The sequence below is a fragment of the Phoenix dactylifera genome, chromosome 18, assembly GCF_009389715.1.
Source record: "Phoenix dactylifera cultivar Barhee BC4 chromosome 18, palm_55x_up_171113_PBpolish2nd_filt_p, whole genome shotgun sequence".
Classification (NCBI taxonomy): domain Eukaryota; kingdom Viridiplantae; phylum Streptophyta; class Magnoliopsida; order Arecales; family Arecaceae; genus Phoenix; species Phoenix dactylifera.
In genome coordinates, this window is record NC_052409.1 from 4,764,259 (window position 1) to 4,776,445 (window position 12,187).

Consider the following 12,187-nt stretch of genomic DNA (forward strand, 5'->3'; position numbering starts at 1 on the left):
GATACATGGATTGGACGACCTCTAAGAACTAACATTCCGGTCTACAAGAACTTGTTGCCATGAGAGCTTGAAAGCCTCTTATAAAAAATTTCTTGTGCTTAGAAGCCCCTGGCTGCTACTTTTCTTTTCTCTCTCATCTGCTCCTCTCTTTAGCTTTGTTTATAAAGAAGAGGGAGCGCGGATCCATCATTGCGTTATCATTCTCGCTTATATGTGGACTCCGCCAAGGGTTCAAAAAAAAATTGAAATCTAATTTTTTTCAAAATGCTCGCTACTTGTCGGCCTGTGATGGACGGATCAGATTTAGGCCACATTATAATGGAACATCGAATAGCCGATGGGGAACAGAGTATGGAGCTATTTTTTTCCCTCGTGAGAATGTAAAATAAGTATATTGCTTTTGTTTATTTCATTATAAAGCATTAGATGCTATCTTTCTATCATTCTCTTCTTGGACATTTCCAGAGTAGTCTCTCTCGGTTGCGGCATTAGCGCCTTCCTCCGTGCTGCTGCTCGTGCCATTGGCCCGGATGTTGGATCTTGAAGGGGCCGAACAAAAGCATGGCCCCTCTTGGCCGGTGAGCGCAGGACGCAGAGTGGGGTCACAGATGGCGGCCAAAGAAACCGCACAAGTTGAGGTTGGAATGTCACATCCCGTAAATTTTGCCCGAGCATGTGCAAAAATCAAATCGTCCTCCGCTGCCGCACCTCAAAAGCCCAGACCCCACCAACCCCAGGGAGCCCAAGAGACGTAATGCTATTAATTGTGGGCTTATTGGGACTCGCATGGTTGGCAAAAAAAATAAATCAACAAAAAAATAAAAAACAAATTTTATTTGATTAAAATTTTGAATGAAAAAAAAAAAAGATGAAAAAGTTGTATTTTCATAAATATAAGATTTTTATATTTTATAAAAAAAATTATAGAGGACATGAAAAGTTACTTTACCATCGGTTGTGAATTAAATTTTTTTTTTCAAAAATATTTTTAAGTTATTAAAATTTATGGGCAAATAGGTATTCATGCAACTTTTTTTAGAAAAGCAGATGATGAAATAAAAAGCATCAACTTTTTTTTTTTTTTTTTGAGCATACTTGGATCGAGCATCAACTTGACACAAAAAGCAGGTGATCCATATTCAAATAAGAACCAAAAGATGAGCAAATGTTGTGGTTAAGCTTGGGAGAACCTCTTGAGTTTTTGGCCTCAAGTGAAGTTTGTTGGGGACTCGAATTATCTAAGAGGGTATGTCAATCTTTCTTTGCAAATGTTACCACTTATTCTGAGTATACTATGCTATAATACCTTAAGCGCCACTCGGCTCTAAAGATGAAGGTAGCAAGCACAACATTTTACCATTCACAATTGGTTACAATCTGACAAGAATTTGTATTGATTCCTGATTTTAATTTAAATAATTATACTTCTCTCTCTCTCTCTCTCTGTGTGTGTGTGTGTGTGTTTGTAAAAGAAAGTATAATTAAAAATGCATATCAAACCAGAGCAGCCAAGGTATTTCGACCATCATGATTGAGAAACTAAAAACATGATTGGGCAGTTGCAAGGGGGGGTGAAAGACTGATGATCTTTCGTACAAACGATCTAACTTGGTCCATATCAAACAAGGGACCGAATACTGACAAGCCTACCAAAAAAAAAAAGGAGCTTTGGTACAAGTGTGAAGAGATTGAGATGGATGAAGTCCCTCATACACTTCTCTTGCATCTTTCCTCAAAATGATACATTGCATTTTCTTCATTTAAAAAGCTCAACATCATGCAAATAGCATTGTCCTTTGAAGGCATGTATCAAACCATGCATGTGGCTTGATGGAGCCTATACTAATTTCTTATCGCAAGGGTCACAATCAAGTTGAGCTTGATCGAGGTTGAGTTTGATCAAAATTGGTTTGAAACTAATTTCAAGCTTAAATCTTGAGGTCAAGCTTGATTTTTTTTGCCACTGTTTCAAGCTCAATTCAAACTTAATTTCGAACCGAGCTGAGCATGTCTAATCAATTTGCTTGACAATCCTATGTTGATCCAAAATCAATTCAATCTTGAATCAAGCAAGATTCAGACTTGAATTAACGCTTGATGTCAAGCTTGATTTGAGCCTAAATCAATTAATTCAAAGACTTAAATTATATCTGAGCTGTATCGAGCTGAGCTTGATAAAGCTGGATCAATATTTGGCTCGACTAGGAATTAGTTTGAGCTTGCTTTATGAGTTTAAGCTTGATTTCTTTGGCTTGTTTTCTCAAGCCGATCTTAAGCCAAGCTTGGGCTGCTTTATTTGTTCAACACTCTACTTATGGCTAAACTCTTAAATTTTGATGCTTCATATAGCAAGGTATTTAATAGCAAATAAGAACAGCTAAGATATTTCGATCATCATCGTCTCTTTGTTCATGACTGCTTGATCACACTCCGAAGCCACAATGAGACATTTGATTGATAATCTAAAAGCATGATTAGGCAGTTGCACAAGGATGTGAAAGACCGTGATGATATTTCGTGCAAAAGACCTAACTTGATCCGTATCAAACAAAAGACCCGATACTAAACCCTACCAAAAAAAAAAGAGCCTTGCTAAAAGTGTGAAGAGGTTGAGATGGATAAAGTCTGTCATGCAATCCTCTTGTAACTTTCCTCATAATGATACATTCATTTTCTTCATGCATAAATCTCAATATCATGCAAGTGGCTTTGTCCTTTGAAAGCATGCACCAAACCATGTGGCTTGCTGGAGCCTATACTAATTTCTTGTGGCTTGATCGAGTTTGAGTTTGATCAAACTTAGTTTGAAACTAATTTCTAGCTTAATCCTCGTGATCAAGCTTGATTTGTTTACCATTGTTTCAAATTCAATGTATGCTTAATTTCACACTGACCTAAGCATAAGTCTAATTAATTAGCTCGATTATCCTATGTTGGTTCAAAATCAATTCAACCTTGAATCAAGCATAATTTAAGCTAAAACTAATTAATTCAAGAAATGAATATATATATTAATTAAAGCATTACACTAACAATCCATTATCTATAAAATATATACAATATAAATTATACTCGAGCCATATCAAGCGAAACTTGATCGAGCCGGAACAGCTCCGCTGTAAATTGATTTTTTTTTTTTTTGGTGGAAACGGCAATTTCATGTAGCTCTAACGTAAGTACATCTTGCCAGATCAAAAGAAAGTAAAGAGTATAATGGAGGAGGTAAATCTCCTACAGAGGTTCAGATGATCTCTCCGGAGTACCGGATAACAAAAAAGGCAACCCAGTCGGCAGCACTGTTCGCTTCCTGAAACATATGTAGTGCCTGAAAATAGTTTATCTCCTGCACTAGTCTGTGAGTCTCACGAATAAGAGGGTGACCATCCCCATAACTATTCACTCTCCGAACCTACTCAATCACCACAGAGGAGTCTCCCCGAGGCATATACGCTCAGATCCAGTACCCGCCTCGCATAAGAGATACCCTCTCAGGCTGCCCGTAGCTCAGCCCCAACCGCCCTGAGTCCGGGCGTGCGACGACCATCAGCTGCTATCAATCTGCCGAGATAGTCCCTGATCACGAAGCTAATACCTCCAGACATCCCGTCCGCCGACAAACTACCATTGAAATTCATTTTGAGATAGCTAAGAAGTGGGGGTTCTAATGAAACAAGAGCGAACTTGAACGCTGTGATAGCGAAAAAAGAGCCCCATATGATTGATTGGAGCTTGCTTTATTAGTTCAAGTTTGATTTGTTTAGCTTCAAATCATGCTAAATTCAAGCCAATCTGAAGCCAAGCTTGGGCTACTCGGTTTATTTTGACATCCTATTTATAGCTAAACTCTTAAATTTTGATACTTCATGTTGCAAAATTATAGCAACGTATGATCAATGTTATAATATTCCTCAGTTGTATCATGAAACGCCACAGAGGGATGCAGTTTCGCACGCCAGCTCGATCACTTAGACTCCAAAGAAAGACCCCGCAGGCTCGGATCAAACCCCCCCTCGTCAAGTCCTCAAACCTCTTAAAATTAAATTAAAACGCGTCAAGATCACAGCTCATTCCTCGCCCCTCCTCTCCTTATATATCTACGCTGCTCCCCAAATCCCTGATTTCGGCCTTCTCTTCTCCCTCTCGTCTTCTCTCTTCTCTCCCGCGCCATCGCCCAGAGAAGAGAACGAGAGAGGGAGGGAGGGAGCGATGGCGGACGCGTTCTGTCCGGATTGCAAGAGGAACACGGAGACGGTGTTCGACCACTCGGCGGGGGACACGGTGTGCTCGGAGTGCGGGCTGGTGCTGGAGGCGCACTCGATCGACGAGACGTCGGAGTGGAGGACGTTCGCGAACGAGTCCGCGGACAACGACCCCGTCCGCGTCGGCGGGCCCAGCAACCCGCTCCTCACGGACGGCGGCCTCTCCACCGTCATCTCCAAGCCCAACGGCGGCTCGAGCGACTTCCTCTCCTCCTCCCTCGGCCGCTGGCAGAACCGCGGCTCCAACCCCGACCGCTCCCTCATCATCGCCTTCCGCACCATCGCCACTATGGCCGACAGGTCCCTCTCTCGCCTTTTATCTGTCTGTATGACTGAGCTGATGTGAGAAAAATGGAATTTTGAGGTAGATTTTTTGATGACAGTAGATCGATCTGGCGCTTGGATTTTGCTCCGATGGCGCTAAATTTTGATGGCCATGAGGAAAAATCAAAAAAAATTCGTGGTTTTTGTTAAAGACTGGGAGGATTTTTGGGTCAGATGGTATGTTAAAAACTGGAAGTAGATGATACTCGATCGAGCAAGGTGGAATTTTAATGAAGTTTGACTAGAGATGTAGTTGAGATGGAAATTTGTTTGCCTGTCTTAGGACTGGATCACTGAGTTCTAAGAATGGTATGCAGAGGAAGGTAGAGAACTTTTTAGGAGTATATAGGCATACGAATTAGACTTTTGATTAAAAATGAAAGTTGGGTGTTGGATCCCCTTGCTAGGTATGGAGTATTCTTTATGAACTTTGTTTTTTGAGAATGTCTGAGACATTGATGCAATAATTGGGTACTCTGATCCACCCGTATGAATGCAACTAAGTAATCAGAGCTCAAGATCTTAGCTTGTCTCGTATTAGAAGGCTGGTTGCTGCGGAATCTAGATTAGTATATTGGGTTCATGTGATTCTTTTTGGATCACTAATTTGAGATCAATCACCTTTTACCTTTTTGTTGATCTTAGTCGCCCGCATGCTATTTGGTGTCACACAGGCGTTGCATATTGATTTTTCGCTTTAAAAGTATTTCCCTCTTTTGGCTGAAAAGTTTTAGGATTTTCCTCTGAGAGCAAGAAAGTCCTACTGGGGGAATTTTTGTTGGGGTCATCGAAAGGTGAGAGATTGAAGAGTCATCAAGGGGAGAGTGGCTGGAAGGACATTTGCTGCTGTATCTAAATAAATGCTTCTGAAATGAATTAGGTTTAATTATGATTTATGGGCATTTTATTTGTTTTACGACAGTTGATAAACACTTCAAGGGGGCTTGATGGTACATAAGTCGCCAAGATATATTGAATTCTTTATATCGAAGATCTGAGAGGTTAAGCTGAGCTTACACCTTGCCAGAACCATTATTTTTATATGGTTTGGGATTCAATTCTGGAGAAGGGGATGATTTTAATAAGAGGACCGGGCTTCATACAGGAAAGCCTATTAGAGAAATATATTTTGGGAGAATTGTTGGAGGCAGAAAATGGGGATGAGAGGAATTATTAAGCGAATGTCTTAGTGCATTATCTGTCTAAGAAGCAAAAGTGGGATTTTAATGGACTTGGGGTGTTCTAAAGTGATGAAAACCTATCTAGCTAAACTATAGATTGTTGGAACTAGAATTTCAAGAGGGATTCTGGCCAAAGTCATAGGTTCAAGAGAACTTCAGGCCAGTTTTGGGCACATTTTTCTAGTTTCAATCTAGATCTGGACTGCAATTTCATAGATGATTGTTTTAGATGCATGGTATATACCTATGCATCATTGTCGTAGGATACAAAAAAGGTGCCTTATGTTATGAGTGCTAATAAGTAGTGTTGCATGGCCACGGGCATAAGAGTCCGTGTCGGACACGCATCTGGGTATCTAGCTTGGCAAGAGCAAATATACAAGATACAGAAATATGTAGGTCACAAACAATAACTTTGAATAGATTATATGATGAATTATTAACATTGTAGACTTTAAAATATTAAAAGGTAATATTTATTAAGTTGTTTCATCTTATACATAATTGGCAATGCTTCCTTGATGTTAGTGCTAACTAATTAGAAAATGGTCGACTCATGTGACCATGATGATGCCACTCTTTATTTTATATGTGAAAAAGTAATCACAAGTATGTTATGAAAGGTGCAATGCCAATGAAGTTAGTGATGATTCATAGATTTCAAAAAGTAATAGTTGGCATAAATTATGAATTTTAAGATCAATGATATGCTATATTTTTTTGCTATTCTTATCAAAAGACATGTACCTAATTCGAACTCCATACCTAACCCAAGCACAAAAAGTTTCATGACATTTCACAAGTTTTTTAACCTCCATCATTAATCCAACTTCAAGAACAACTAAATTGCACTTCTCATTATATTGAGATTTGTGTAGAACCATTTATGACTCAGTGTTGGAAGAATTTGACTGTTCACATGTTTTTAGTATCCACAATGTAAGAATCAATATGTATCTGAAGTGTCTGTTGCATATTCTCAGCCAAAAAAAGTGTCTAATGCATATCCATCTCGCTGATGATATGTCAATATGGATTTTCCAAGGTTGAAGCAAGTGTCTACATAACACAGCTTATAAGTTGGGTGACTGTATGATTACTTCCAAAGCAAAAGGGGTTAATTTATAACAATCATGTTAATGCGAGAAGAAACATTTTCTTCCAATACAATGATATGCATTTTCTTTCCCAGACACAAGAAGTACTTATTCTTTAGTAGTATATTCTTATATTTCTTAATGCATAATACTGCAATGCACAGAACTGTAAGGTACATTAAAGAATAGGCTAATATATTATTGTCCTTAAGTAAGACAACTTTATAACTGAAATAGTAAACTCACTCTCTCACAAAGGTGTGTAGCTTTGTTGACTTGCTTGTTGCGCATATCTCCATTGATCTAAATTTCTTTGAAAGGCTTGTTGCAATCTTCTTTGTTCTCTTAATATATTGATCACTGAAAGACTAGGCTGACAGAAGAAAAAGCTACTCAATTAAAATTCATAACACAAAAAGGCCTTTTAAGATGTATGCTATTTGTCTTGAATGTCTTACTGAGTCAGGTACTCTGGGAAGTTGAATAATCCCAGAACAAATTAGTCATCATAAGACATTATTCACCATGCTTCACAACCTTACTTTTATTAAATCATCAGTTAGAAAATTGGTTGTCTTAATATTCTCACAGTTCACTTTTGTATGTTATTTATATAATTTTTGAAGCTCTTTGTCGTTTCTTCTATTTTTACCAAGTTTAGGATAACATGCATGAAGGGTTCTGTGTTCCGAAGTTGATTATGTGCATTGAAAAAAATAGAGGTGCTTATGAATCCATTTGGAAATGTGTTGTTTAGGGACTCTTCTCTTTCCCTTTTTGTTATAAGATGATGGGATTTTGTAATCTTTAATTTGATACCAGAAACTGCAATGCATGAAACTTTCATGTCTTTGTTAATGTATCGTTAAAGTTTGTTTCTATGTAAATTTATTTATGATTTTGTCAAATTACTTTTTTTTTCAAGTGCAATGACTGTTGAACATAATAATGATCCAGTTGTTTTTTTTTTTTTTTTTTACCTTCCAGGTTGGGTCTTGTTGCAATTATCAAGGTACAAAACTTGTTTGGCTATCATTTCCAAGTTTCCATTATCTAGAAATTTTGTTACTTGAATATGGACTTCAAGAAAAATTTGTCTGATGTGGGGTGCTTTGATTTCTGAGACAATGGTAGTAAGCAAGGAATGGAGTCTAAGAATGAGAAGTTTCAACACTATTTATGTCCAGTAGTTGGAAGGGCATTACTATTGACTTTTAATGAAACTAGCTGCAATTAAGTTACAGTAGCATGTCTGAATCTTCCTATATGTTGATGGTCTTTTTTATGGACCATCTGTTCTCTCTTTTTTTCCTTTCTTCTCAGATTCTGTCCCTGCATGCTTGCTTGCTTTTGTTTCAGCTATATGTGTAGGCGAACAATATTTATGTTGTGAGAATATAGACTCTAGTTCTGAAGTTGCTTAAGAAGTTCGTTTTCTAAAAGACATTTTTTAACGAGGTTTCTGCTTTACTTCTTCCTCCTATAGTTTCATGTACTTTATAGTTGACATTATAAATGCACATTTTGACAATATTATATAAAATATGTTTTAATGCATAATTACCATCTAATACTTGCTTAAGATTTCTTCTTTCATTTAGAATTTTGATATGTGCATGTGTTTAAACCTATTATAATTCAGCAGTCTAATTTGTCATTCTGCACTTCATTTTAGAAATACCTTCTCGTAGCTCATCTCTCTCTTTTCTGCTTTATTTGAGCTGTTGGATGATATTTAATTATCTATTAGTTGGGTTTTTGATTTGTATTATCAACTTATTTACTATATGTGGGTTTTCTTATATGTTGGCTTTCCTGTCTGTTACTTCTGTCATAGCAAATTGAAATTTCCTGGTTGTTCTTGATGTTCCTGGTGTCACTGGTCGTAAATTTCTTCTGTAACTTAGTAGTAGTTGGATGATAGTTCAAAACAATTATGCATAAGTAAGTTGAAGGGGCACTCAAGTTGAACAGTTTTTTTCTCAGATTAAATTTTTATTTCCCTAATAATAATTTTATATTTATTTCCTGAAGGACCGGGCTAATGAGATATATAAAAAGGTGGAAGATCTCAAATCCATTAGAGGAAGAAATCAGGATGCAATTTTAGCTGCTTGCCTATACATTGCTTGTCGACAAGAGGACAGGCCTCGCACTGTAAAGGGTATAGCTTGTCTAACTTCTTGACAAGTTTTGATTTTTCATCTTGATTGTACATAAACCTCCTTGTATTTGTTCCCCTTTAATTAGAGATTTGTTCTGTTGCCAATGGAGCTACAAAGAAGGAAATTGGCCGTGCGAAAGAGTTCATAGTAAAGCAGCTTGAAGTTGAGATGGGACGGTCGATGGAGATGGGTACCATTCATGCAGGAGATTTCCTGGTTAGTTTCAGCACTATAATTTCAAATATCTCATTTTGTTCTGCTAGAATTAAGTTAGATTTTAGTTTGAATTTGTACCACAGGATTAGCTTTATTTTGATATAGATTTTGATTTGCTTTTGTAACACAGGCTTTGCTTTATTTTGATAGTCTCAACATTAGAAGTTTCCATAAACATGTGTCATGATCCTTCCTATGGCTTCTTTTTCTGGCCTTCTAAAATTTGCAGAGACGTTTTTGTTCACATCTTGGCATGACAAATCATGCAGTTAAGGCTGCTCAAGAAGCAGTACAGAAGTCAGAAGAGCTTGATATAAGGTACTCTTTTTGTAATGTTTAGTTTGAAGTTGCAAGCAACTGCCATATGCCATATTGCTTTTTGATCTTTTTTATGTGTAGTATAATACCAAATACTCTATCACTCTATTTGTATTTCCCCCCCCATGTATTCATCCGTGCTTTGTCTGTAAGATCAATTGACTTTAGGAAAAGATCTTTTCAAGCTTTCTCAAGACCTTGTGCACTGAGCAGGTTCACGGTCGCTGGGCTGGCCTTTTATGTGTTTCTGTAACGCTAATCTAGTATCTAGAATTTAGAAGCATACAATCTATCAAATTTATATTCGAAGTTCCAATTGTATCAGTTTACAGTAGTATTCAGGTTTTAGGTATATTCACGTTCATGTAAGTATCAGTCTTGTAGGGCATTGACCTTTAAATATGAATTGTATATATGAAACTTAGCTTCTAGAAGATTAAGAGCTATCATATTCTAATATTCAAATTATTTGCAGGAGGAGCCCCATATCAATTGCAGCAGCTGTTATTTACATGATAACTCAATTGTCAGATGACAAGAAACCCCTCAAAGGTTCTGAGAACTCCTCGTCTATTTTGTCTGTTGCAGTTAAACTTGCTTGTATTAACCTGAATTTTTGTTGCAGATATATCCCTGGCTACTGGAGTGGCAGAAGGCACCATAAGAAATTCCTACAAAGATCTGTATCCCTATGCTTCAAGGCTCATTCCAACCTCCTTTGCCAAGGAGCAAGACTTAAAGAACCTCTGCAGCCCATAGTTTGGTTTCAACCTGTTATACTGAACATGGAAATATAAGATTGATCGTTGAGGGTGATGCTGGCCGAACAAAGCATGGTTTGATTGATTTTGTGGATCATTCAGTATTTGGTTGTGATCTTGATGAGCCTATGTACATCTGGCTTTTGGAAATGGACCTGTGGATGGAAACTAAACGGGACTACATCAAAAGATGTGTTTCATTTTTCACCGCATGAGGAAGTTGACCGGCAAAGGATGCAAAAGAATTTCTGCTTGCCCATCTCAGGGTAATCGTACTTTCCATTGTGACCTGGAAAAGGGGTCATTTTGATAATTGATATGAAAATCTTTGTTGAAGGTAACCAATAAAAAATAGTATATATCATATGAGGGTAATAGTCTTTACCAGTCAGTGTGCATGAAAAATTGAAATTATGATCAATAATTTGCTTATGCAACATGTTTTTGCTCCAAAAACATTTTATTTGATAATTGAGACTATGCTTGAGTCTGATTCTTATGTTTAATTTTTTGTCAGACCCTTTGAAGAGACCATTTAATTTATAATGGAGCTTTTCATCTCATTCTTGGCATTCCATTATGCATTTGCTTTTCCTACCATCTTCTGTCGAATGGGTTTTTGTTGCTAATGCTTCTCAGAAATTGAAAAGGAGAACTTTTACAAGTTCTTATATGAAAAAAAATGTTTATGTTTTAATGAATCTAATTCAGGGGAAAGAGGAATTTGTCCATTCATATAATGTTTTTGTTAGAGTTCTCGTTTCGACTAACACACTAGTCTCTACCATGATAACGTTGCTCCATCCCTCCCTGGCTTCTTTTGCTATCAAACAAACTTATCTTTGTTCCTCTCTCCCAAAAGAACCACAAGAGTGCATGTGATAGAGAAGAGCATTCAGTATCACTTTGTCATCATTAAAAAATCTTTTTTTAAAAAAAATAATGTGCTTGATACTTATGTTATTCTTATTTCATCGCAATTCAGATGGCAATGGAAAATTATGCACTAGGGATGCTCATGTGAACTAAAATGGGAGATTAATGTAAGTCTCGCATGCGCATTAAGGGAACAAGCATATGATAACAAAAATATACTTTGAGAAGGCTGATGGTAACATGTCTACTCCAAGAATTTGTTATATCTTGTTGTCAACCATCTGTGTTCGTAGAGTATTCAGCTTTTTCACCCAATGCTAGCATCTCACATGATCTCTCAAGTGGGTTTTGTAAGTGTCTTCATCTACATATCATCCTAATATGCCTTATCTTTTCTATTAAGCATTTGTCATCCTACTTCGCCAATGTTGCTTCTCATCCTCCATATAGTGGTGTCTTTTTTATTGGGCGGCCAATTTAACTAGAGCCATTAGCATGTCAAAGTTAGGTTGGATCCATGAGAAATCCAACAGGGAAGGTGGATACGTGCTGCTCTCTTACTTATGCGTTAATGGCATTTTCTATTTTTAATTGTTAAGAAATTGGTTGACATGCTTAATCACATGGATCATAACTTGTTTTGTTTCCTTTCCTTTTTGGTGCTTGTCTCATTTCATATCTATCAATGAAATATGAGCTGGATTGCTGTCATTTTGCTCATAATATATATATATATATATATATATATATATATATATATATATAGATCACAGTTCCTGTGTTGTCTAACATCGGGTATTAATCAACAAACAAGCAGCTAATGTTTAAGAAGAAGACCTAATACATGATGACTAACCTAGACCCAAGCATGCATGCTGTTGTATTATCATATTATGATATATGAAAAAACCAATGTGACCAAGGTTCAGATAAAATACAATTGATGCAGTATTATTGAAATGTCTGGATGGCATTTTCCTAACCTAATAG

The 12,187-nt window shown here is 37.0% G+C and overlaps 1 protein-coding gene across 1 annotated transcript; it reads left to right on the top strand.

The window, feature by feature from the left end:
• Positions 1-4,053: 4,053 nt before the first annotated feature.
• LOC103714059 (transcription initiation factor IIB-like) lies at positions 4,054-10,837 on the top strand. The gene is made up of 7 exons (XM_008801191.3): positions 4,054-4,559; positions 7,849-7,873; positions 8,896-9,025; positions 9,112-9,242; positions 9,472-9,560; positions 10,036-10,112; positions 10,186-10,837. Exons 1-7 carry the CDS (start codon positions 4,207-4,209, stop codon positions 10,317-10,319), a joined length of 939 nt encoding a protein of 312 aa, XP_008799413.1. The 5' UTR covers positions 4,054-4,206; the 3' UTR covers positions 10,320-10,837.
• The last annotated feature ends 1,350 nt before the right edge of the window (positions 10,838-12,187 follow it).

Bases quoted from the DNA above. Each gene is read 5' to 3' on its own strand.
- LOC103714059 (XM_008801191.3), top strand. From the start codon at position 4,207: ATGGCGGACGCGTTCTGTCCGGATTGCAAGAGGAACACGGAGACGGTG. The intron at 4,560-7,848 runs GTCCCTCTCTCG...TTTACCTTCCAG, and splicing joins ATCGCCACTATGGCCGACAG to GTTGGGTCTTGTTGCAATTA. The intron at 10,113-10,185 runs GTTCTGAGAACT...TTTTTGTTGCAG, and splicing joins TGACAAGAAACCCCTCAAAG to ATATATCCCTGGCTACTGGA.